General features: G+C 40.6%; 4 protein-coding genes across 14 annotated transcripts in view; 1 reads left to right on the forward strand and 3 right to left on the reverse strand.

The window, feature by feature from the left end:
- The window catches only part of LOC119131473 (glutamate receptor ionotropic, NMDA 1), a 33,406-nt gene extending 21,135 nt beyond the window's left edge, over positions 1-12,271 (reverse strand). For 7 of the 10 annotated variants that reach the window (XM_037265953.1, XM_037265951.1, XM_037265950.1 and 4 more), the window contains exons 1-6: positions 12,158-12,271; positions 11,800-11,976; positions 6,051-6,218; positions 5,525-5,940; positions 2,140-2,274; positions 1,130-1,306 (exon numbers count right to left, since the gene is read on the reverse strand). In XM_037265953.1, the coding sequence (XP_037121848.1) occupies positions 1,130-1,306; positions 2,140-2,274; positions 5,525-5,773 (561 nt within the window). In that variant the 5' untranslated portion in view covers positions 5,774-5,940; positions 6,051-6,218; positions 11,800-11,976; positions 12,158-12,271. Of the gene's footprint in view, positions 1-1,129; positions 1,307-2,139; positions 2,275-5,524; positions 5,941-6,050; positions 6,219-11,799; positions 11,977-12,157 lie in introns of those variants that run through there. The other 3 variants (XM_037265956.1, XM_037265955.1, XM_037265954.1) reach the window with 1 other exon arrangement.
- A 3,540-nt stretch (positions 12,272-15,811) lies between these two features.
- On the reverse strand, positions 15,812-17,494 carry surf2 (surfeit 2). Its single transcript, XM_037265970.1, has 6 exons — positions 17,193-17,494; positions 16,895-17,046; positions 16,670-16,773; positions 16,394-16,582; positions 16,193-16,323; positions 15,812-15,918 (listed from the first exon to the last, which is right to left on the reverse strand). The coding sequence occupies exons 1-6, from the start codon at positions 17,265-17,267 to the stop codon at positions 15,826-15,828; spliced, it is 744 nt and encodes a 247-aa protein (XP_037121865.1). The 5' UTR covers positions 17,268-17,494; the 3' UTR covers positions 15,812-15,825.
- Positions 17,495-17,781: 287 nt separating this feature from the next.
- On the forward strand, positions 17,782-19,247 carry c12h9orf16 (chromosome 12 C9orf16 homolog). The gene is made up of 2 exons (XM_037265971.1): positions 17,782-18,077; positions 18,483-19,247. Exons 1-2 carry the CDS (start codon positions 17,999-18,001, stop codon positions 18,662-18,664), a joined length of 261 nt encoding a protein of 86 aa, XP_037121866.1. The 5' UTR covers positions 17,782-17,998; the 3' UTR covers positions 18,665-19,247.
- On the reverse strand, positions 18,959-25,017 carry ciz1a (cdkn1a interacting zinc finger protein 1a). Of its 2 annotated transcripts, none has more exons than XM_037265968.1 (15): positions 24,884-25,017; positions 24,279-24,504; positions 23,359-23,489; positions 23,024-23,280; positions 22,853-22,937; positions 22,572-22,662; positions 22,394-22,491; positions 22,158-22,318; positions 21,948-22,078; positions 21,779-21,872; positions 21,397-21,510; positions 21,077-21,199; positions 20,929-21,007; positions 20,656-20,777; positions 18,959-20,557 (listed from the first exon to the last, which is right to left on the reverse strand). In XM_037265968.1, the coding sequence occupies exons 2-15, from the start codon at positions 24,455-24,457 to the stop codon at positions 20,228-20,230; spliced, it is 1,995 nt and encodes a 664-aa protein (XP_037121863.1). In that variant the 5' UTR covers positions 24,458-24,504; positions 24,884-25,017; the 3' UTR covers positions 18,959-20,227. The 2 variants fall into 2 exon arrangements, with proteins under 2 accessions (XP_037121863.1, XP_037121861.1); XM_037265966.1 differs by having other exon boundaries at positions 21,077-21,205.
- Between the last annotated feature and the right edge of the window lie 369 nt (positions 25,018-25,386).

A 25,386-nucleotide genomic window follows, 5' to 3' on the forward strand; every position in this document is an offset into this window, starting at 1 on the left:
TTCATTTCTGATGTTCGTCATAGTGTTGGGAAAGGTATGACCAAAATTATTATATTATATATCTATTTCCCATCATTTGAAGGTAGGTAGTTTTATTTCATAATTACAGTCTCTGAATTATAGCGTGATAAGATGACAGTCAGTTAAGAGAGCAGAAAAAGCATACTCAATATTTTCCCATTTCCGACGGGGCCTGCCACTTCATTTTAGGATGGAGAATAAAGAACGACTTCCTGGGTTCTAATCAAAATGTCTTTCAGACACACAATTTTCCTGAGTTACCGCTAGTGGATTTTAAATGTCAGTAGCATCATTTAAAGTGCAGAGTAGCCAATCGAGTGTGATGAAAATCCAAAGCGTTTAAGAAGCTCTGTGTTAATCAGTGCTGATCCAGGTCACTTATTTCAACAGCTTTCACAGCCTTCCTGTGAATTGCCTCAAGCCGGAACCTCATATTGGCCATGTCTTTGCCTTCTGATTTAATTAAACCTCTGAATCGGGACTCATTTCACTCTGATACACAATTACAGTCAAGAGGCCCAGAGAGGCACAATGAGAGTGTAAAGAAAAAAAGATACCCTTGGGTAATTTCAGCTTATTAAATAGATGAGAAAGATGCTTTTCTTCACTTCCTCTACCATCCTTTTGCATCATTGCAGGTCATATGAGATTTGCCTCATGGAAGATCAGCATTTCAGTGACCCATTTCCACAGCTCAGAGGCATACAAAAATGCATGCATCAGCGCTACATAAAAATCATCCAGTGCGCTACAATAAATACAAACATCTAAGTGGAAAATTACCCTGACCACGACCTCCTCCAAAAGACTCCATGACTTCCATCAATGATGGTTTGCAAAGCCTCACATCAAAGTCCACTATTTGGCTCCCAATGTTGATAGACATGGGATAATTTCAGACTATGGCGAAAAGCAACGTGAAGATGAGCAAATAAACGCACAAACTTTTGTCAAAAGTAGACCACATTAGACGCTGTTGATGTCTCTTGAATGTTAGCAAATGTTTACACAATGGTGAGAAAGAGATGGGGCCACGTAACAGAGAGGGAAACAGTTTGGGAGGTGAGAGGAAGGCGGGCAAATTTGCCTCGGAGACAGAGCATCTCACCTTGGTTTCTCTCTCCTCCAGCAGCGTCTCCAGCCTCTTCTGAGCAGCTCGGCCCTCGTGGTCATCGCTCACAATCAGGATAATATGGTTCCAGTTGAACTCGCGCATCAGGTCAAACCACACGTGCGCTTGGTGCGAGTAGGGTGGGACGGTCCGCAGAAAGGACAGATGGATACTCTGGGATAAACGAGATTTTACTTCAAATGTCATGGTTTGCACGTGTAATCAAATGTGAGGAACATGTACATCGTTTACTTTGTAGGGAAATATTTAAAAATTAAAATGCACACAAATTTAAAAAAAAAAACTACCAGGATTTTTTTTTTTTTTCAAATTTGCCCCAAGTTCACCATAAGGAACATCCAATAAATATCCGAAAGATATGTAAAATTAGTTTTTTGTTTTGCGGACCCCCTGAGATAGAAAAGGAGAAAAGTGTAGCTCTGGGACTGATTCACAATGAACGGTCTAGAATTCAAATGAAGCATTTGGGCTCTGGGCTGTTATTGTTCAGACCACATTGTCTCAAGTCAAATATTTTTGTACTCAAGAAGGAGAACAGTGTTCCAACGAAGCAGCCAAATTGTCCCCTGTATGACCAACATTGTGCCCGATTAGTAGCCCGCTAGCCTCTTTTAAAAATAGCTCACCAGTGATGTCACATTATCATTTCATGGGCATGTTGTCGAGTTAAAAAGAAGAAAAACTTAAAAATAAATCCAAGTGTCAAAGCACAAATTGATGTGTTCTCTTTAAAAATTAATTCTTGATGGTTGGCGCTTCATAAAATCCTAATTCAGGTCAAAGACATTATTGATGGCCTTCTTTCAATTTCATGCTGGGAACATACTCAATCATCCGCCCTCTAATGGACAGTGATGGGCCATTTAATCTTGGAAGCTTGTGAAGTCCTCCCAGGGGACTTTCTGACTTCACGTAGTCTCTGTCCTTTCTCTTTCTTCATTCCACTCAGCCTGAATCTTATTCACATTATTTCCCAAAGCACATACCTTGTCTGAGTAAATGGACATGCGAGTGGTGAGCCCCACCACGGGGATGCGATAGAAGCCCGCAGTGTAGGAGACTGGTGTCGGAGTCAGGTGGTCATTGGATTGGGGTGGGTGGCTCACCAGGATGGCGTAGACCTGCAAGGGCACAATCCTTTGCATTGAGACTCCAAAACAAAGTTGCTTAGAATATTTACATTGTTTGTGTATCTAACAGGCCAGACATGTGAGACAAAAGTAGTGAATTCACTTCCGCAATGCACAACTCCAGCGAGACGTTCGGCGGTCTTAAGATGTTCAGCTTGAATGAACTGATGGAAGAAATCTTGGCGGCCGAAGGCATCTATGGTTTAGGGTGTAAATGAAGTACTTGACTTGACATTCTTGACTACGGTACATCACTAAGTGCACCCGGAAGATTAAATATTAATTTAGTGATAAACTGGGACTGAACTGACATTTTGCGGAAACCTTAGAGATGCATTTATCTTGTCAGCACACACACCTCTGTCACAAATTTAATGCATTATGTGCCTCCATTCCACACACAACACTTTGAGCTTGCTTCTGCTCTTAACTAACTACAGACTGTTACTTTATACTCAAAAACACATTTAAACACATCCGTGAGCAATGTCATAAAAATGCTTTACAGTATTTTCGTGTTTTGACATTGTTTCAGTGTGATCATAAAAATCCTGCTTAATTTTGATGAGGCCACATACTAACACATTAATGTTCACATAATTTATTTTCCCTTGGGTTAAATACACTTAAATTCTAAATCTCTGAAGGCACATAAAAGTAAATACAACAACCAGACGTTAAAAACACTGCAGCGCGATGATGCAGACATAAGACAAAGCCAACTGGCGATACAAATTTTACCATGATCAAATGATTACTTGTTGACTCGATGAATTTATTTCACATACAGTATTAAAAAAAATCTTGTAGAAAGTCTATGCATATTGATTGCTCCACTGGCACTATCAGAGAAATAAAACCAGAAATAACCTTTTATTGTTTGGGCTAACAGACCTATATTAATGGAGTCGACATGTGTGCAGCCGTGGATTATTGGACGCAAGCCGTCCGTATGTTTGGGTCAAAAATGAGAGTTACCATCCAAGGAATGCTCGCAGGCATCTCCTCCTCCATCTGCCACAGACTTTCCCTCACAGTGACCGGAATCCCCCGCAAGCCAAAATTCAGAGGATTAAAACTTTCATTGACTCTGTCTGAATTAGGCCATGCGTGTGCATAGACTTTAATGATTTTTAAATGATTGTTGTTGCAAGAGCACACAATTTGCACTTGGATTGCGTGCTATGAGTGAGCATGTGCTACAAGACTAGTGACTGCATTATTCTCCGAGCCTCTGTAGATTTGAGTCATTGCACCATGCAGAGAACTGGAGACATTCTAGAGTGGGCACACAAGCACGTGGGCGTTTTTTTATTTTAATTAATAATAATTATTACATGAAGCCTAATAATATGAAATGTCAGAGGAGGAAGAGTGACTTCATGCCTCATCATGCTGTGATGTAAGGTTTTTAAAAGCCATGTTGCGTATTACATGAGCATATGGTTGGAGTGTTGTACAACTCTCCAAGGTGCATTGTGCTTACCATGCATTACTTATGGATTGTGGTCAATTGGCTCAAGCTGTATTACACTTTTAAAAACCATTGTACCGCAGAAAAACATGTTGCATTTAATACCTCATTTAAAAGCAGGGATGGGCGAGTATCGATATCAAGTATTGATATTGGTGCTGATATCAGCCTTATTTCAGGGTACTGAACTCACGATAGTAACCGATAACTATCGTTTGCCCTCTCGAGGCCGTTTTATGGAAGACATTTGAAGAGTGAAAATTGTCATTAATTTCATGCAATATTAAGGAAAAATGCTGTATTGGAGTATATAGGGCTTTAAAATTATTGATCAAATATAGAGGTGGGATTTTATGTATCAGAAGTACTAGTGGTATCGGTACGTGGTATCGGCATCGGTAGCTACTCAAGAATTGAGTACTTATCCCGGTATCGACCTGAAAAAAAATGGGTATCGAACGTCCCTTTTCAAAAAAAGACTACACACGTTACAGCATTGAATATGAAACGGATTGTAGCGTGAGCTGCCCTTGAATGTAATATCTACTGCAACTATCTTGAGCAGTTATCATACAGTGCATGCATCACCTATCAGGGTGCCTTTAATAGTCAAAAGCATTTTTCCCATTTTCACTCACTGGATTTCATTGCATCTCACTACATCTGCAGCTGTCTGTTCTGAAATGTAAAGGAGGCCCTTCATCCTCCGCAAGGATGTTGTGTGTGTGTGTGTGGGGGGGGGGTCGTTATGTTGGACTAAAAAAATGAAATGATTTGCGGTCTGGATTACATTTTGGATACATGCCAAATTGACCAAATCGTGCTTCTCATGAAATGCTTTCGTTGGTGTTTTTTTCAGTGCATCTGGGAAAAATTCCAAGCTGAATGGATAGTTTAACGGTTCACCAAAGAAAGCTTAAGAAGTGGGAGTATAATCGGCATTCATGCAGATGTACAATCTACATTTAACCTTTATGAGGCAAAATACCTTTACATTTATATTGTGTGCTTTAGATTCATCCTAAAATTTAATATTAATATTATGACATTCATTATGTTGCTTTTCATATGGCCATAAAATTCTGTCGTACTTATTTTGCATGATCATCATTTTTCATAACCAATAAATTGAGATGGATGTGTGATTTTAATTACTGTGAGTTTTGATAGAGAGACAGCCAGATAACGTCATGAACATAAACTATAGTTAAAGCTCACAAAAATTGCTTGTGCTGTTAACTACTAAATAATTCATTGCAAAGTTTTTGTATAAAATTGAAAATTGAGCCCAACTAAAATCTGTTGGCAGTTCAAATCTGGGCTTTCCGGTGGGTAGTTTGCTCTTCCTTGTCATTTCCTCCCACAATGAAAAAAAAAAAATGTTAGGTTCATTAACACCTGCAAAATGTCCTAAGGTGTGAATATGAGGGTATGTATAGTCCGTCTATATGTATATCAGATGGAATACTTGCCAGCTCCATCTCACCTGAGACCCTATAGTGGGATTATAAATGGTATAATAAACATGGGATGGGTGGATGACCCTGTATGAGGCCGATATGTAGAGTTCAGAAAATGGTGATGTAACCATGGCAACTGAGTAGAAAAAGACTTGAACGGCGTACAGAAAAGGAAATGTTTATGATCCCTACCGAACTTTTCATTTAAATAACTTGCTTCCCAACCCCTCTCAGCATAATTCAAATGCTTTTAGAGCTGAGTTGAAAAATACAGCAAAGTAAGCGAAATTAGGCAGCCTTTACATACCTGACTGGAGATGAGGTCCTCGCACACGGACAGAGCCATCTGGATGGCGTTGGGTTTATGCGTGACGGAGATGGCCGTGAGCTTAAATTTGTCCCGTCCGTAGACTTGGTTAGCTTGGGTCACCGCATCTTTGAAGATCTGCTCGTACCTCTTCTGGCTGAGGACGGCTCCGATGTTAACAATTTTGGGTTCGCAGCCGGCCCGCGCGCACGAGCACCAGACTAGCACCGCCAACAGAAGGAGCCGCATGGTTTGCGCCAGCAGCACCGTCAAACACAAGCTCCCAGCCCGTGCACTTCTCTCCCCGGTGCAGGCGGCTCGGCTCAAGCAGCTCCTGGACGGCAGCGCGACTCTGACAGTCGGGTTGCAAGCACGAAGCGTGTGGGCGGTGATCGTGGAGCGATGGAGGGAGGGTGCTGGCCCAAAAAAAAAAAAAAGCAGTGACAATTAAGCTGTGAATTTATCGGCAATGCGGAGGACTGAGCACGATCATCTTAGAAGCAAGCGGTGGAGTAACATCTTGCACCTTTCTCCGGTGAAAAACGTCTTCGGCCACGTGATCCGCAGTGTCTCGTGAGGAGTGCGCAGCGTTCGGCGCTGTCGGTGGGGGATGAGCACGGCGAAGTTCCCTTGCAGGTCGCTTCGGGGCTGCTGTCCTTGGTCCTGACAGCTGTGCACACGCGCTTTGGTGTTTCTGCGCGCACCCGACATACACGACCCACAATTTTCTTCTTTCTTTATTTTTTAAATGTATTTATTTCGCGCATCACCAAACAAAGTAAATGTCACAAAGAAACTACATACAATGGTCCATTGATTTATAATAGGTATAAACAGGCTTCCACTTCAATTTACTGTTATTTCAAATCATTATCCACCATCAAGGCTGGACTGGTCATGTGGCTTACAGGGCAGATGCCCGATGGGCTTGCCAGTTTTGTCCTGCACAATGTTGCAAGTCAATGCTGTCCCCGAACCAGCTAAAAATGAGGACAAACCTCCAACTCTCTCTCAGAATGGAATTGACAAGAAGTGCAGTCAAGGATGTTGTCAGAAACTCTTAATATTATACATTCACCAATTCATACAATGATAGTATTAACGTAAAAGTACCCTGCCAACTCTGAGAATCAGATTTTACGGTCTTGCTGCCTGAATAAAATGGAGCTGAAAGTAGACGGGCCATTAATCAGCTTGCAAGTCACTCACATCTATTTTCCATCTGTCACACACTTACTGTCCCACGCAACTTGTGTTCCTTATCTTGGGTGACAGAAGACAGGACGTAATAGTGTGTGAGCTCTGATTCAAGTAAATGTGAGGAGCATTTTGTCTGCTAGATACAAGAGCTGAATCAACTTCACGGTTACCTTGGAAACAAGAATCTCTCTCCCGCTCTCACACGATCACAAAACGGAACTAGTCACAAGCTCGTTGTGTGAACAAATCAAACACAAATTTGTTCTTTTACTCAAATTAACACTCAAATTAAAATTTTCACCCGCGAGGATTGAGTTTTCGGTCACGATGGGTTTATTTCAGGCAGATTATTATTATCAACAAATGCTGCCACTTGAAAAGGTGTTTGAAAACGGGGCCAGTAGAAGAATCATCAAAGAGTGTGCTGAATTATAAATCAGTCAACACACTGGTGTCGCGGGGAGCCGATGCATTAATAACGAGGATGAACAAATTCATCGTCGGTGAGCTGGGAGATAACTGGTTTCAATTTGTCTCAAATTGTCTCTAGTGACAATTTTGTTAGGCTTTATTTATACATATATTGCTCCTGGTATTTGTTGATATCATCATTGCCTTGATGTGACTGCTGCAGATCTTTTCGGACTTCTTGTTAAATGACGGTGAGAATCCTTCCACCTACTCTCACATCAGTAAGATGGGACAAACCCGCTCCTGCAGTCATTACATAAGTTTCCAACGAATTTTGAAAAGGCTCCCGCATACAGTGAGACTGAGGCATAGGATAAACGCAAGATGCCAAGCAAGCAGAACTCGTCGTGGGCTCAAAGAGCGAAGTGCACAGACAAACAAAAGCAATTCCACAGAGGCACGCATACACTGACACATTCTTGAATTCACACACTGAGCTGTCAAGCTACACAAAAGCAAACATTGACAACATGAGGACGAGGATCGTTGGGCTTTTTATTTTTGGGATATTATTTATGCTAACAATTGCGTTATGATGCCATTGCAGCACATTGTTTATCATGATTTTATTTGATCGATATACTTCAAAACTCATTTACCAGTATAATAAGGTATTACATTCATTGTTTTCAGGATATGGAGTTTCTAATCATAGCACAGTTAAACAGTGTTGAAGTTGCAGTAATCTAGTGGTGCAGTGAAGAAAATATTAAGGTATGATCACAAGTAAAATAATTTTTAAAAAATTGATTTTTCTAACCACAACACTTGTTCGTGCTCCAATGTTATTATCAACCCTAGTGCTACATTATAGTGCTGAGTTAACACAACATGTCTGGTATGGGGCATCAATATCAGAGAGTATAAAAATAGACAATGTAGGTTACCATGGCAACAACAGGCAAACTGCTCTTCTCATCACAGGCCGCTATAGAAATTATTTTAAAGTTCAAGTTCCCTCTTATTTTCTAACCTACCTATTGTGTTTATTTGTTTTGTGCATTAATCAAGACATGAAATATATATATATATATGCTTTCAACTGTCAACTATGTAATAAATATGCTTTCGAAGGTCCTTTAATTTTGTATTTGACTAAATTCTTCACGTCTGAAATTAAATTCTTGAAACATACACGTTGAAAGTTTAACACTAAGCTCCCCATTTAACCACATCAAAGCGTTTTGGGTGCTTTCAGCTTGTGTGGAATTTACACATGTGCTCCTCATACCTGTACACAATGCGTTTTTTATGTTTCTCTAATGTGAACCCAACCCAACGATGTCATTATGGTTGGATGACTGTGACATGCAACCCGTGTTATCTGATTGAGAGAACGGGAGGGGCCGAGGGCTGTCAGCACTTTGACATAAAGTTAATGAGGTATTTGAAATGAATGCTTCAGTGAGTCAATGTCAAACTAAGGCCTGTCTTCGTGATGTGTTTCTTATGTTATGTCCCGCATAAATCATAGATGTGTGAACCGAGTCAGTACTTACCCTCTCTCAATGCTGAGCTGAAGTATTCAGTACTCATGCACAACACACAATCGCTGTTAGATTTTAGGTTTCTGCTACATTTGCCAGAAAAAATAGTAGGGGTTGAATTGCGGATCAATATGGATCAATAATTGTGTCAAATTAGAGAGGCCTGTTAGCTCGGAGGCAGAGGGACATTGTGTGAATCTTTGTCTGTCTCTGAGAAAGAACTGAAACAACCGCTTCTTTTAACTTTGTTCAGTCATCCAATCAGTTATTGATATTCACTTGTCAAAAGTATGCCCTTGCCCCTCAGAATAAAACATAGTCTTGGCGTGTGTGTGTGTGTGTGTGTGTGTGTGCGTGTGTGTATACATACATACACCCTATTTTGTTTGTGCTGCTAAAGGAGATCAAGGTGATTTTGCTGCTATTAATATGTTGCACACACAAAGTCCATTCAAGCTTCTAATGACAATGACCCATCTAGTCATGTACATGGCTCCACAAAAACGGAAACAAAGCAAAGTACATGACATAAAATCGAAAGAAGGAAAATGGATTTAATTTTGTCGTTATTGGAATGATTATAAACTTTTTATATCCATACATATGAACACATTTCTGTTATATTGGAAATGTGCATATCTTTATCAGTTGCTGGTTGCTTAAATCTGTGAAGCATTTAGTCTAAAATATTCATCTACTCACTTACAGGTGATGCCAATTTTAGATCTTTTCAAGAATTAGTAAATATTCAGCAACCAGACTACATATTCCAATCCGATAAAATTACATAACCACATCATATACACTGCGCAAGTATAGAGACAAGTGATCACCGAGCGCATGTTTCAAAAGACTTGGATTATTTCTTATTCCACTCCTCCTACAGGCCTACCGAGGTACTGCAGTGGTCTGTGGACAGAAAGGGCACTGCAGTGAGCCAGTGTTTTTTTTGGCTCGGAGCATTGTTGCAGCCCAGGAAGGTGTCACAGAGCTTTGCGTGCCTGTCAAACAGATCGCTGCAAATGGGACTCTCGTGCCAATTTGTGTGGCAACACAAACTCCTGACACATCACTACAGTGAGGATAATTCCTGTTGGCCAAGTCTTAGTGTAGTGGAACAGATGTCCTTTGGTCATCCCATCTGGCATAGTTTGTCACCCGCTTTGCCTTTCCTCTCAACAGCTGTCCTGATGTTGGAGCATGACTTAACTCTAACTTCTGTTTTTTTTTTTTAGTCTTTGCATTTTAAAGTTTCCTCTCAGTAAAGCTTTTCAACAGCACAAGCACTCAGTATAGATTAGTGACAATTTTGCAAAAGTGCTCCATCATATCCAGCAAATGGCACTGCGTTGAAAAAGCATATTACATGACTGGCATATGGAATTTTTCCGTTGGGATTTAGGAAACAAGCATGGCCCACAAAGTCTTTAGGAGGCAAGCATGGCCCACAAATTCTGCTAGCAGCTGTGTATGTGGTACGTAAGGACAGTTTGTTGCACAGTTGTGCTTCTGTGATGTTAATACCGAAGGCCAATTTAATGAACGGACTATTTCTCAATGGACAATTGTGAGCATAACGTGATTTTTGTTGCAGTAGTTTTGGAAGTAGTCTATACTTTGGTAAACGTTAGATGGGTAAGGGTTAGAAGTGCAGGGTGGTTTATATTGGAAGACAAAACCAGGTGTGGTAAACAAAGAGGAACTTTCCAGCAAAACTAATAAAGCTCTGTCATGAGTTTTAGATATTGTTATAATAATAAGGCATTGGATTTTTATGGCGCTTTTCTATCAAAGTGGATACTCAAAGCTTTCTGCTTTTAGTAAGAAAAGCAGAGTGTGCCTGATGAAAATGCCATTTCAGCCCGCGACGGAAAAAAATGGGCTCAGGGCCAAATTAAATTGCCGACCCATGGCATAGCCTCTGATGACACTGACTGCTCCCTTGGCATTGAATCACATTACATCAGATCAGACTGTCAAATTATAATATACAAGTTGTTTACCTTGGTATCGAATCATATCGCATCAAATCAGACCGTACCAAATTATAATTTTTCAATTTGTTTAAGAAACAAATGAGTTTGAGAAAAAAACATTAACGAGGAATGACTGGAAACTATTCGAAATATTGTTCTATGTGCTATTATTATTATTATTGCTATATAATTTTTTATGAAAATAGAGGTAAAAAATCTAAATTAAAAAGATTAATCGCGCGAGTTTGAGTTTTGTGAGAGCGCTATTTACTTGTCGTACACATACTTCCCCCCAAAAATGGTTGCTGTCTATAAGTATGCAGGATGTAAATTTATGTGATGTTACCTATTGCAAACATATCCACTCTTCAATATAAAATATTAACACATGGCACACTTTTTACAATATACACTTTTGTTCCTCTGGTTGATCTGAATCAGAACTCTGGCAAGTACTGTGAGTCTCTAAAGTCTGTATACATACATGCTTTAAACAGTAAGGGTGAAGCAGTCTTGTATTCCTTATAGATTTTATTCATCACCTAACACACAGCAATAACACATTATTCATCATTGCATTTGTATATCTACCAGACTCTATTTTCTTCTGCCTTTTTTATTCTTCGATCTTTCTCATTACCCAAGTTTTCAGACTTTGTCGGACTAATTATTCTATTTTTAGCAATATAATTAAGTACCTAAAAACTGGAAACGGTGAGTACTATAAGATGATATTTTTATAGTTCTATAGAAAAATAAAGTCAATAAATACACTAACGTTGCTAAACTTGAAAGTAAGCATATATGAAGAGGTCAAAAGTCTAAAGTATCATGTTGGTATTGGAGTCGAGGACTGTTCTCACTATAAAACTGAGTGAACCAGCGTCTGTGTTTCTTGATGGCCGACTCTTCCTTCACAAAGAGAGGCTTAGAGATGTACTTTTTATTGTTCCAGATCATCACATCCCGCTCAAACTAGATAAACAGACAAATATCATAACTACTACTGGAATCAGTCATCTTTATAATAAATGTCCCCATTGTACAATCAAAACCATAGCTACAATTCAACTGGGATACGTACGTATGTCTTCAATGTGTTGTATGTCAAGACAAAATGATGCATTTAAGTAGACCTTACCTGAATTGATTCTCCTTTCAAGATGAATTTGGGCACCGGGGCTGGAATATTTGACTGATAGAACATTGTATGTGTGACACACTGCAAGAGAGGCTCCACCGGTGTCACACTTTGCATGATCACTCCACTGCCCAAAAAACTGTGCTTGAAATGCAGAAAAACCACTCCTGGTCCTACCTGAAAAATTTAAAAAAATAAATAAAATCAGTGTAGTCATGTATGCATTTCTTTATTAAACTGTGTAGTTGAATTTAAATGTAGAGTTCTATGGGTAGTTAGCGCAGTCTATCAACATGAATGATCAAACTATCAATTCAATCATGATTTACAGTATAATATGCTTTAAACTTTTCTGTACCTGTCTCGCAACGACGTGGAGATCCAAAACAGGCAAATGGTATCCAAACAAGTATAGGCAATGTTTCACAAGCATCTGAGAACAGTGATTGTTGGGAGCGGACTCTACTTCCCACTGAGCCTTGAATTTAAACATAAAAAACAATGAAAGTGAGAAAATAACACCATTTTAAACCAAAATCTTTTTAAGAGTTTTCAGATGTCTTAACATGTCTCTATGTGATGAAGACACCTAGCACAAAGCCTTCCAGAATTAGTCTTGATTATTGCAAGGCTAACATGGTGCCAGTTAATACGCAAAGTCGAATTCGCCAAAAATATACCTACTTCCCAATCATGTCGCACAAACTCCCAGGCTTTGTTGTATGTGTAGCGTAGATCGACTCCGCTCACAATGCCTGGCTTGTGCAGGTGAGTCAGGTGAGACAGGTCTGCGGCGTTTTCAGGAATCTCCTGCAGTGACACTGGCTGCTAAACGCTGGATTTTATTTCACTTTGGGGGGGGTGCAGGGTTTGTCAAGAATATCTCAGAGGGTTTACAAAATGTGTTTTTATTCATAGTTGTTATTTTAAATAATTCTTCAGAAAACACTGATAAGCATTGATTGTATACCCCATTATATATCATGGGGGAATATGGAAAACCAATTACTGGGAAATATCTAACCCCCTCATCGAGTTCTGCTAAAACAGTATAATGCAACACAAGGTGATGCTTCATCAAATGTCAAATACGGAGTTGGACAACCCCTAACAAGCACGTACCTGGATGTGAGCATTAACAAAATGCTCTGTTCTTCCACGATAAACCCACTCGCCCTTGGTAATCTCCTCCTGCTCTGGAATATTGTATTGAGGATCTTTTCCATCACAGTGAAACCAAACAAGGATCTGACCGTTAATTTCACAGCTGAGCCAGATGTTCGTCTTGGCAATGTCTGGCACTTAAAAATCAAAAAGGTCAAAGTCACACACCAAACTGGGAAAAGTCTAAATGGACACAGACGGTTCAACAATTATTTTCTGTACCGCTTGATTGAGGGCTTGTAAATTAATATTTTCCTTTGAATTATACAAGTGATCATGCATGTGCAAATTGATTGTCATTACCTTTTTCAGTGTATGGTATCCTTTCACATTTACCATTATCCCCCCGAAACTGCCACCCATGGAATGGGCACTCGATGCAGATTCCCACCACACGTCCTCCCACAGCCAGGTTGGCTCCCAAATGTGGACAGTAGGCGTCTAATACGTAGGCCTTACCATCCTCACCTCGAAACACGACCAACTTAACACCTATAAGAAGCAATTTTAGCACAATGAGTACATGTTAGGTCACCTCTATCTTTGTTTAAATGACTGCTGTTAAAATAGTTTGTTTAAGCAACAAAGAAACTATGTAAACTGTTAAACCAGTGTCAAAAATTAAAAGTTTTAGAGCGGCAACATTTCTCTTTACAATAATAAATACATTTCTTTACAATATGTTGTATGTACGGAAGAGGATTAGGGCCAGTGAAGAAAAAAAAACGAGGGGTGACAGGATTCTGACTTTAAAGTCAGAATTCTTACTTTATTCTCAGAATTCTGACTTTAAAGTCAGAAAGTGGGAATTCTGACTCTAAAGTCAGAATTCTGAGAATAAAGTCAGAATTCCCACCTTCTGACTTTAAAGTCAGAATTCCCACCTTCTGACTTTAAAGTCAGAATTCTGACTTTATTCTCAGAATTCTGTAGTCAGAATTCTGAGAATAAAGTCAGAATCCTGTCACCCCTCGTTTTTTTTCCTTCACTGGCCCTAATCCTCTTCCGTATGTATGTGCCCCCACTAGTCTGTCATTCTGATTAATATTGCGTTTGTGGAATAGGAGTTAAGAAGCAGTATTCACCCATTTTTATCCTTCACAGGGGGGCGGGCATTTTGTAACTTGCTGTCAACTGGAAATGAAACCACACTTGCCAGGCATCATTTTTAGTCGACAGCAAGTACCAAAATGGCTGCCCCGTGACATGGATACAAACAGGTGGAATTTGGCTATGATTAATGGGGTCATGTTTCTTTGACCACATAAGGCCTTCATTATTAAACACACACACATGAAAAGGTGACAATAGGGCAGTGTTAAACACTGATGTCACTAAGCATCCAATTTTCACAACAAACCAAACATGAGTGCTATCACGACTCTTTGATTAAAAGTGTACAGTAGCCTACACGAAGCACCAACTCGAGAAATGTGTTCATTAAGACCTGAATAACACTTTTGAATTTGAATCTTGATTTGCATTCTGAGAGAATAGCAAACTAAAGGCTTGATGCTTATTGTCAGTTGTGCATAATGTTGTCTGACTGGTTGCAAGCGATAAAAGTATGTATACATATCTTTCTCCATCCGTTCTTTTTTAAAGACATAATTACTGTAATTTACTGTAATTATTTACAATCCTTTGAAGCAAAGTAGAAATTACCAATAGCCGCATGTGTTCCGGTATTGTGTTTTAGAAGGTTTTGTTTATCTTAAGGGTTCTATATCTCTCCATCTGAACAGTTTTTTTTTTACTTCCTTTATAGTATATTCAACAGCGCGCTGTGGAACAAACCCCACAGTAAAACTTTGCAAAACTTCTTCGCACTGTTTTAAACTCAAATGTTTTGGGGTAAATTGACTGCAGTTTTATACATACCAACCATGGTAACATCTCGGACATCTCCTCTCCCCAGCATGTGAGAATCCAGAACTCGGTACCAGCCGTTTGGGTATATCGGGGGCAGATCTCCGGTTTCCCTGCGGCGGCGCACAGCATTGGCGGTGCGCGCCTTGGAGCGGCCGTCATCCACGATGTATCCCACATCCTCCGGTGCCCTGAGCAGCTCCATTGGGCTGCAGAAGAGCTCGTAGGTGGCCACCAACAAGTAGAGGGAAACACACGCTATGACGCACATACCAAGGCGCATTAGAGCACCTCGCAACACCATTTTCAACCAAATGGAGTGGTCGGTGACCACCTGGGCGCTCGGTGGGTCTTCGGCTTGGATGAAGAAAAGCGCACATAACGCCAGGCCGGCCGGGACGGCTAACATCCTGACATGCTGATTCATGGTTCGTGCTGGCTCTCTGTCGACATACTTTATGTGAGCGCTCGCACGCACGCACGGACCAGCAACTGGACGGGCGTGTTTTTTTTGTTTTTACACCCGCCCACGGTCTCTTAACACGCCTTAGAAACGTTCAAGGAAATGTAACAGTTATATTCAAGGAAAAATTATTAAATAAAAACGTGTTATGTGTTGTTTCCTTAAATTTACTGTCATACAGGGAAGGATTTGTTTTACTTTCCAGCATGAACGTCGCCATAGAAATCGACGTTCCTGTGTAACGGACCGACACAGAAAAGACGTCATTTTAGAAGGTAGATTAGCACTTTACAGTAGGTAATATTGTCCACGTCGTGTCGCTGTAATTGCGCAACATCTGCCATTAGCCATGACTAATGGCTAATAGAATGCATTGAATTTAATTTCAAAGTTACACCAATGTCGTATAACATTCATGTTGTCTATGCGATAACAAAAAAAAGCTAAATTTAGGCATGCATTGCTGTATAGGAACTGTGTTATTCTATATTGTGCTTCATATAAAGACAACAGAAATGTGCTGCTATAATTTATTTTCCTTTCCTGATTTTCACCGATTTTTTATTACAGCCTTTCCAGTTGTTCTTTTTGAATTTCTTCTGAAAGGCGCCACCACCCTGGACCTGGAAAACAGAAGTGATTTTGTGTCATATTAAATACAAGCTATGATTTAAGGGAACATAGTAGATGAGTCTGCGGTTTATGTGCACCCATTAACAAGTGAACCTTTTTTTAAAATATATGCATTTCTGCACTTTGAACTGATATCAGTCTGACATTTATTTTCATTTTTGGTGTATTTTGACAAAAACATTTCCCACACTTGTTGAAATGTGAACAAAATGCATGGTCTGTAATAGTGTGGTCATGCAGATTCAACAGACAAATTCTGCAGACCTTTTTACGTTTCTGTATGGCTAGCGTGTCCACCTCCATCTCGTCATCGTCACTGGTTTGGAAGTCATCCTTATCCTTGCACTCTTCCGCCTCCATGTTCTCGGCCGGGTTCTTCAAAGGGAACATCGACGCTGTGATAGAAAACGGTGTTAACAGAAGAAAACCTATCAGGTAAATAGGCGCAGAATTTGAGGCGCTGACAGGGGTATAGGTCGCTCATGCTGTCTTCGGAGTCGTTATGGTCTTCGTCGTCGCTGGAGGATGGCTTAAATGTGCCGTTGCCATGTTTGGACTTGTTGCCCCATTGGACGTCTGTGCCCGTCTCCCTCGGCCTTTTCTGCTGAAGTCTAATTGGGACGAACGCGATGCCCTGCTTCACACAGTCCTCATCTTGGGCAGCAGAAACAAACAAGTATTTTTACGTGTTATATATTTTTTTTTCCTCACACTACAAGTGGAAACCTATTACACGCTTACATTTGGCGAGAGCCTTCTTGAAGCGCTTCCCGTTGACGTGCCTTAATACATGGTGTGGCTGTCTATTTAGGTGTCTGAGGGTCAACTTACAGAAGAGCTGATTGCTGCATAAGACAACACATGTATCATGACAACTTGATTGAGCAGTTGTGTCATTTCAATGGTGAATCAAGAAATGGCAAATCACTTGTGACTTGATAATCAGAGGTGAGCATGTGTCCTTACGGTTGTTTTGAGCTTGACACTATGTGGGGTTCAAACTGGCTGTAGTTAAACTCTGCTTGAGAGCTCAGCTTCAGATACTTTTTCCCTTTAACGAACTTCTGCAGCTCCTCCAGGTTGCATGGAAACTCATGCCCGTTCAGTGTGCACTTTATCTGAAACAGTATCAAGCCATCGACAATTTCATTTTTGTTTTACACATTCAGGCATCACAGGTTACAAATGAATCAGTTGTTGTGACAACACGAGCAGAGCACCTACGACTGCTACATCACATTTTTCCCGTGACGTGTTCTCCCACCTTTTTGCTGTCAGTCACCTCTAGAAAAGGATGCTTGAGCAGGAAAGTCTTCACATCTGCAGGTAAGTCATTCATAGCTGCAAAACATTCGCAAATTTGATTTAGGGAAGATTCTTTGCGGTCTAGTCCACACGTGTATGTCTGCGCTCTGTGACGTAATAAAAGAGCGACATTGAATATTGACTTTTTGGGTTACCATTTAAAAAAATGTTATTTTATCCATCAAAACTATATTCATACACAAGACTGTGGTCGCTTTATTATTGTGCAAAATAAAAAACATTGACGTACTACTCAGATCATTTTCCCATTTTTAGTCAGGTGACAAGTTATTACCAAAGATAATAAAGAGTAACCAGACCACTTTGTTCATATTTGGGGAAATGAACGTACGCAGTAATTCACGAGATGTCATTTACAAGCAATTACAAGTAATCTACAGTAATTTACTACAAAATACAACAAATGGAATTAACCGCTCAAAACCGCAACTTATTTTTGCTTTCATTTTTTAAAAATTGATTTTACATGAGGTGGAATCATCTGTCTTGCTGCACAATCTTTGAGAATAATAAGTCCCGCCCATATACCGCCCAGAATCCCCTTCGTTACTTCATAATAAATACACTGTCAAGACACTGTACTGACGCCAAGTCTGCTAATGAGTTAAAGCGTCAAAGCTCATCTAATCTTCAACAATCTTATTTAGTCTAATTTTACCTTGCGTTGATGTATTGGAACATCACGTAGACAAGCAAACGAATAGTTGTACTGGTGCCTCCGTCGAAAAGCGGAAGAAAAACACAATGTCAGGACCAAATGGAGATCCTGACATTTCCATTGACGATGGCATCATCGAGGACGACGATGACTTTAATAACGAGGGTAAGTCATTTTCCGAATTTATGTTTCAAATCACCTCAGAAAAACTAAAGGAGTCGTTTTAATGTCGCCCTTTTTGTCCTATGATTTGCGTATTTCTTTATTGTAGTGACCCCATTGATTCATTTGTGTGGTTTAGTATTAGACTCTCCAAAATATGTATTTTTATAATCAACAGAATTTACTACGTATAGGCATATAATTTCCTAGTTTGACCTCCTTGTCCGTTTTAAGAATTTAACGTGGCCCTAAAACACAAAAATTTCATCACCCTTGAGCAAATTTTATTATATTGGTCAGATTTGTAAAATACAGCAGATAAAGGCCCACGAATGTGCATGTGTGACCTGCTGTTCTCACCCCCTCTTGAGCAGGTGTACCTAATGTTATCTCACATTTTTCTTCCAGAGTTTGCAGCAATCAACTCCATGCTGGACCAGATCAACTCGTATCTCGACGGGCTGGAGGAGAAAAACGATGCCCTCAACAGCAAAATGCATGAACTCCTTGAGTCCAATCGACAAGCCCGGCTGGAGTTTCGAGCCCAGCTGGAAGATCTGCCTCCCGAGGATGATCACCCCTGTTCGTAAGGCACGGATGTAGACCACAATGAAGATACAAGAGAGCTTTGCAACTGAACAGGAACTCGTTAGTGCAATTATCATCAGAAGAACCAAGATACGTTTTTGAGTGTATTTGAAATGTGTCATAAAAATCCCTAATATAGATACCCCGCCCCTAAATGTGACTTAGTAACACAGGCCAGCTTCCTGTTTTGCTTGCATTCCCTGTATCTGTAATGTGTGTATATATATATATGTGGCAAATTTAAGTAGAAAAGTTCTCTGTTCATACGGTCTAAAAAAATATACATCACTGCAAGGAATTGTTGGGCTGTTTTAATATAAATTAAAATGACATCGGGAAAAATACATTTTAGAAAACATTAAGTCTTGATTTCACTTTTGTCAGTAGCTGAATAAAAACACAGTCTTGAGAAACAAACAAAAAACCCTTTTGCTAGTCATGTGCTAAGTCACCATGGTGATGTCAAGCTTTGCTACATGTGTGAGCAAGACTTGATGACTCTAAATAACCATAAATGAGGATGAAATGTTTGTGGGACAGTTGAGGATGAAGTGATGCATTAGAACCTTAAGAACAGAATAATAAAAAAAAAATGAAGCCAAAATAAACAAAACATGTTTGCTTGAAAGAAACTGTGTTAAACTTTTTTTTTTTTTTCTTCTTCCACCAAATATCAACACATCACTTAAAACGTCCACAGGAACGTGTTAGCAAAATGTCTTTAACAAACACTGATGGTCCAACGTGAAAACACACCATGACATTCGAGCAGCCTTGATTTCAAACGATGAAGCGGTCGTCTCAGTTTTACAGCAAATGGCATTTCGGTGGCTTTAGCTTGTTCGCGAGAGGCTGGTTTCAAAGTCTGTAAATCGTACCTGACTTCAATGAAAGCTTCCAATCTCTATTTGAGGTCTTGTAGAAGAGGCATTTAGCCTTCAAACGGGTCACATGATAAAACCAAAATAAAGTAAATAAAACTATAGCCCAAAAATAAAATAATTGCTTGGCAAACAAAAAAATGGAGGAGAAAAGAAGTCGTTCAGTGAAGTCAGATGCGGTGCGCGTTGTGCTCAATTTAATCTAAAAAAAAACAGCTTTTCACAAGTGATGGCTGCATCAATGTGAGTAGTTTTTGGCTGCCTCTCTTCAGTGTGGCTTCATTTCACTTTGTTAGAATTCAATTCAGCGGTCGGTCCAGAATTATGCTGTGTTTGGCACATTATTCACTTATGCTACAAATATACTTCAGAGTGCACTGCAGTAGGGATGGAGCTGTTCCTCAGCTGCTTCTAAATGTACACTTTAGTCTGATTAAAAAAATAAAATAAACCGGTATAAAGCACAGGGAAAAATTATGCTGGAAGGCCCCCTTTAAGGTGTGACTAAAACAAATGTCCTAAACATATGTTTAATATTTTAATATCTCAATGGGTTTGGGCTAATTTGTCTCACCTTGTAATTGTGCTGTCCAACTTTCTTGTCATACGCCATTGAATTTGAAACTTGATGGAGAGGAAAAAAAAAAAAAAGTCTCTCACCCATCGTTCAACGTCTGTTACTGTTCAACGTCTGTTACTGGCTCTTTTGGACCTCCGTCTAATGTTAGGCTTCTGCAAAGCATTTTCCTCGTCGTCTTCTTCATTGGTGTTGTCAGCGGAGTTTGGCGGATCTGTGCTGTCAGCGAGGAGCTCGGACGGAGCGTTCGACGCTTGACAAGTGTTGGGCTCCTCTGCTTTGTCCTGGAGCAGGTTTTCTGTCCCGAGTGAACTGCTGATATTTGAAACTGACCCTCCGCTATCTTCTCCCGGGGAGTCTGTGGGTGGTCCCGTCAAAATCCCGTGGTTGCTGTTTTCAGTGTTGTCACATTTTTCAGCCAACGATTCTTTGTGTCTCTGAGGCCGGACAGCACAAAAAGACGTTTCCTCTCATCATAATAGCATGTCAAAATGCCACAATCACCCCATCACCCTAAGATGACGACTTAGCTTACCTTGAGGTTTTCAAAGTGCTTGAGGGACTTGCAGTGTGTGTGTAAAGCCGACGAGTCAAAATGGTAGAATTTGTTGCAGAGTCGGCAGATGAAACCAGCCACTGGCACAAAGAAGCTGGACCCTACGGAAATCAGAAAAAAGAAAACTTTAGGACCTAAAATGGAAACTTTTTCATTTTTTTTAAGCTCCGCCACATATTTTTAGGGGGCGGACCGCTCTTGATGTGACCCCATTTACGTGTATCACAAATCAATTGTCGACACGTGGCTCACCGTAGACCGTGTCGGCTTCATACTGCTCGTCACTCGTCATGTCCTGTAGCGTCACCTCTCTACACGAGCTCGATCCATCCTGCCACAGGAAGTCAATGCTAAGTTTACACGATATGATTTGACATATTCAGAAGCAACAAATAAGGACCTGGGTCTCAGGGGAGTCTTCTTCATCCGAGTCAGGTCGGTCATCCACCACGTCCTTTTCTTCTTCCATCTCAAAGCCGTCGATGTCCAGCAGCTTGGATGAGGTGCCAGAGCTCTCGTTCTCCTGAAGCTGATGACAAACATAGCGGCGGTAAAGGACCATTGTCAATGTTTGACTAAGGGCTGGGTGATATGGCCTTAAGATAAAATGCCAGATGTTTTTCGTATCAATGTTTCAGATAATAATAATAAAAAGAAAAATAGATTCAATTCAACGCCCAGCCCTTGTTGGTGCCTTCAATGAGGAATGCACTCGGATACCTTCTCTAATCTTTGACGGTGTTCCTGGGACTGCAAGTGAGCCACAAATATCTTGGAGCTCCTGAAGTGTTTCTTGCAGAGGCTGCAGGATGACACAACCGCTCGGCTCGCAACCTGAAGAAAGGAGGACAGGAAAGTTTACGTATCACATTTTATAGGTTAGGAGTTTAGTCAACCATGTGTTGAATTCCTATGGACAACGTTATGTTGCACAATGTTTTAAAACAACCAATAGAAGGCTGAATTGAGCACTATATTGCATGCTTTGAAATACTGTACAGTGAACCACATCTTAATCTGATTTGCTTTATCAAATTGACCTGTTATGGAATAATGACGTAAACAAAAATACGGTGCATAGTATGCCAACAGTAAAAGTTACTTTGTGCTCCGCTGTGCGCCGATGGTCCGAGATGCTGGTGGAGTAGTGAGCGCAGCAGGTTCCACACCAACGCTGCCTGTCTACTTTTTTGTCTCTTTGGAGGAAAGAAACAGACAGTAATTATAGCACAGAAGACTCCCAAGGCACAAATGTGCCAGCATATACATACCCGTCTTTACTGGTCCCCTGTAGGGTCTCGTGCAGTCGCGGCAGCAGTGTGACCAGGCAGGCGTTGCTCATGTGCTGAATCTCCATCATCCTCTGCTGGTGGGAAACGCTGTTCATATGACTCCGGAAGTTCTTAAAAAAAACACACACACAAAAAGATGGTGAAAGAGCGGCTGTTAGCTGACTGAGTATTAACTGATGTTTGACCTACTTCCTGACTATGGCAGGTGACGGTGCAGAGGTAGCAGTAGAACTTGTTGGCACCTTCTGCAGCGTTGCCTTCCGCTTCCTGTTTGTCTGACGGCTCACCATCAGCCATCTCGGTGGCGTGGCTATCCTCCATTTCTGAGCCCAGTGTAGGAAGGAGGCAGTCTGTAAACATAAAGATGAAAGAATTTCGTCCACCAATAGACTTTTCATTCATGTTGGTGCACTAGTATAATTTACCATCAAGCTGGCTGCCTTGTGTGTTACATTCTATGGAGAGAATATTGCCATCAGAATCTGCAGTGGTGAGAACGGCATCCTCTTGAGGTTCTTCTGATCTGATTGGGTACAAAGGAGGAGAAAAATATGAAACTGCAGTCATAATTTTGCATTACTGCAATTGAAATTGTTGCCCCACCCTTCTTCCATTCTCTGCCTCTTTGACGTAGGTTCTTCAAGATGTTCCTCAAAGCTCTGCTCAGTTCCCTCCGCCCATTCCGCAACATCATCTGTGGGTTGCAGTAAAGGGTATACAATCAAGATTTTTGTCTTTATAGAGACAATGATGCGCCGTTTTCGAGAGAGAGAGACACCATGTTAATTATCGGGGTTTTCATTAATGCATAATACTTGCATTGTATGGTCAACACGGACACTTTCATTTAAAAACAAGCATTACTTCCTGGATTTCACATCTACCTGTTTCAGTCTCCCCGGCCTTGCTTACTCCTGCAATCTCAGCTGTATTTTCATCCGCCATCTGCTCGCTATCACTCTTCTTGTCCTGACGGGAGGCAAAAGCATCCCACAAAGAAAAGGTTATGGCATTTTTATGACATCATTGACAATATTTTTTCTTAGAGGTGTTACCGTGCTGGTAGTGGTAACCAAAGAGGCGGTGGCCGCACTAGTGGTGGTGGCTGCGCTGGCGACGGCCGCGTTGGTGGCGTGTATGGCATTATTGTAGTAGCGCGGGTGAGGGTGGTAGGACCAAGCAGGAGCGGGGAAACCCATGACGGGTGACTTCATCGCCATGCCAATTGGAACCGGCCCCAACAGAGACCTGTTTGCCGCTGTGAAGAATTGACGGAATTGCTGTCCGGCCATCCCAAAGCCCCGCATGTTACCTAAAGAAATATAACGTGATACATGACATACATATATATATTAAAGGGTAAGAGATGTTTTTCATCTTTGGTCTTCACCCTGCATTTGCTGCATCATTAAGGCTCCCTGCAGCATGGGATTGGGGCTGATTATGGTGGTCTGGGATGCCTGGCACAGGTTGACCATTCTAGGAGGAGGAGGCGTGGTATGTGAAGGCACGGGGATGGCTCTGGCAAAAAAAAAAAAAAAATTGGTTCACACAGTATTTACAATTTATATTCTAGGAAAAGTATGTCATTTTATTTCAATTAAATTACTACTACTTTAATAAGTAGTCACTTTACAGCCATTTCTTACGATTGTTTGGCGATATGAGTTCATACTCATTGATTAAAAACTTTTGAACTCACAAAACTAACTTTATTTGAATGATATTTTCTTCATTTACTTGATTGTATTACCTTTGCGTCAGTAGTGTTCTATAACAATATTGTGAGTTAAAACTTCATTTTAGGGCTTTTTTTGTCAAGTTATTAGTTCTTTCTTAAACTATTTCAGCTTAATACAATTTTGATACTCCTGAAAAACTACCACAGGCATAACCAAGTAATATGTATAGCTGCAAATCAAAGATAAAACATTGACAATTGAAACTTACAAATTTCAAAACAATAAAAACTTGTTTCAAAATGGTGTTGAAGTGCAATAAAGTTAAACAATGCTAACAAATAAGACAGACAAATAAACGCTTACATTTTACGTGTTGAAAACAAAATAACTGTTTTTAAGGTAGGTTTTAAAAATTATTTTATTACATTATTCTAACGTTATTCTTGCAATCCAGTGACATTATTTTAGTATAAAGCACTGTTTCAACCGTGAGTAAATGAATAAAATGAATGGTTCAATAACTACAATGCAATGAATACAAATTTAAGAGCTGCGGTGAACTAAACTCAGACAACTAGTTTACCCGAAGGCCTCATGCAAAGCCCCGGGGTCGCGTCGAAAGGCTCACCGCGGTGTCTGGTGATGGTGATGGCCGACATGGTGAGTCGGAGCCGGCTGCTGCGGTGGAGGCGGCGGTGGAGGCGGGGGCGGGGGCTGCTGCTGGAAAAGTTGTTGTAGCTGCCGCAGGTGCTGGTGAAATTGCTGCTGCTGTTGCTGCTGCTGTTGGTGGGTGTGGGGATTGAACATAGCGAGCTCCGGTTGCCTTCCTTTACGTCAAAAGATTATCAGAGCTTCTGAAAAGCAAAAGAGGCTAAATGCTAAGTGGCCAACTTTCAATGACAGCCACCTCCGGGGACACAACAGGTCGCGACGACAACTAGCTAACGGAAGCAAGCGAGCTAACACAAAACGCTAAGTTTACTTTCCTTTACTACCTAAAGCGACAAAACGAAGCACCTTAAACATAAATAACAGGCATGCACTACACAAAAATGTCGTCAAATGGCGACAAGGGAGAGAAGAGACTAGAACAGCGCCGCTACGAGAAATATAAACAGAGCTAACATTGGACGCCGCTCAATGGCCGAATGCAGTCAGTTAGCTAAACGTCGCGTAATGACCATGGTTCGAATCCTTTATGTTAGATCTCTTGGACACGTTGTCCCCACTTACCTTCTAAATAGTCAGACAAGACGACGAAACAACGATGAATGTTAACTATAGCATTGAAAGAAAACAGCACCGTAATTGCGACCTCAATGCGGCTGCCTATACAGCTGTAAGATCTGTTCTTCGACTGGGCTTTAGTGCCCTCTAGCGGTGCGCTCCAAGAAGGAAAGTTCCTGCGTTGCTTATTTTGTGTCATAATGGATGGATGGATTTAGCCATTTTAGCCTCAGAAATGCCTTTTCAAGTAGTCAGTCATCATGTAAAACGCAGGATGCTACATAGACTGGTATGACATGTTTTTTTTTAAGTGTTAAAAATTATAAACGTGTTCCTGTCCATGTAACTTGCAATTCAGCACCATGGACAGATCTGCACTGCAGTCATTACAAAAGATAGCAGCAATACGCCAAAAGTAGCTACATTCAAACAACTCTTTTGATCACTTTAGTCCCGGGATCTTTTCCTTCTTTACCTCCCTACTTCTTTTTCATATCTATAATTTAAAC

The sequence above is a fragment of the Syngnathus acus genome, chromosome 12 (genome assembly GCF_901709675.1).
Source record: "Syngnathus acus chromosome 12, fSynAcu1.2, whole genome shotgun sequence".
In the NCBI taxonomy this organism is placed as follows: domain Eukaryota; kingdom Metazoa; phylum Chordata; class Actinopteri; order Syngnathiformes; family Syngnathidae; genus Syngnathus; species Syngnathus acus.

What these genes read in the sequence shown, in the direction of transcription:
- surf2 (XM_037265970.1), bottom strand. Translation starts at nt 17,267, where the DNA reads ATGAATGACTTACCTGCAGATGTGAAGACTTTCCTGCTCAAGCATCCT. An exon ending in GTGTCAAGCTCAAAACAACC is followed by an intron (nt 16,774 to 16,894) that starts GTAAGGACACAT and finishes TGTCTTATGCAG; the next exon opens with CAATCAGCTCTTCTGTAAGT. An exon ending in CCATACAGAAACGTAAAAAG is followed by an intron (nt 15,919 to 16,192) that starts GTCTGCAGAATT and finishes TCTGTTTTCCAG; the next exon opens with GTCCAGGGTGGTGGCGCCTT.
- c12h9orf16 (XM_037265971.1), top strand. Translation starts at nt 17,999, where the DNA reads ATGTCAGGACCAAATGGAGATCCTGACATTTCCATTGACGATGGCATC. An exon ending in CGATGACTTTAATAACGAGG is followed by an intron (nt 18,078 to 18,482) that starts GTAAGTCATTTT and finishes TTTTTCTTCCAG; the next exon opens with AGTTTGCAGCAATCAACTCC.
- ciz1a (XM_037265966.1), bottom strand. Translation starts at nt 24,457, where the DNA reads ATGTTCAATCCCCACACCCACCAACAGCAGCAGCAACAGCAGCAGCAA. An exon ending in GGCCGGGGAGACTGAAACAG is followed by an intron (nt 22,663 to 22,852) that starts GTAGATGTGAAA and finishes TGCAACCCACAG; the next exon opens with ATGATGTTGCGGAATGGGCG. An exon ending in CAGGGGACCAGTAAAGACGG is followed by an intron (nt 21,873 to 21,947) that starts GTATGTATATGC and finishes TTTCCTCCAAAG; the next exon opens with AGACAAAAAAGTAGACAGGC.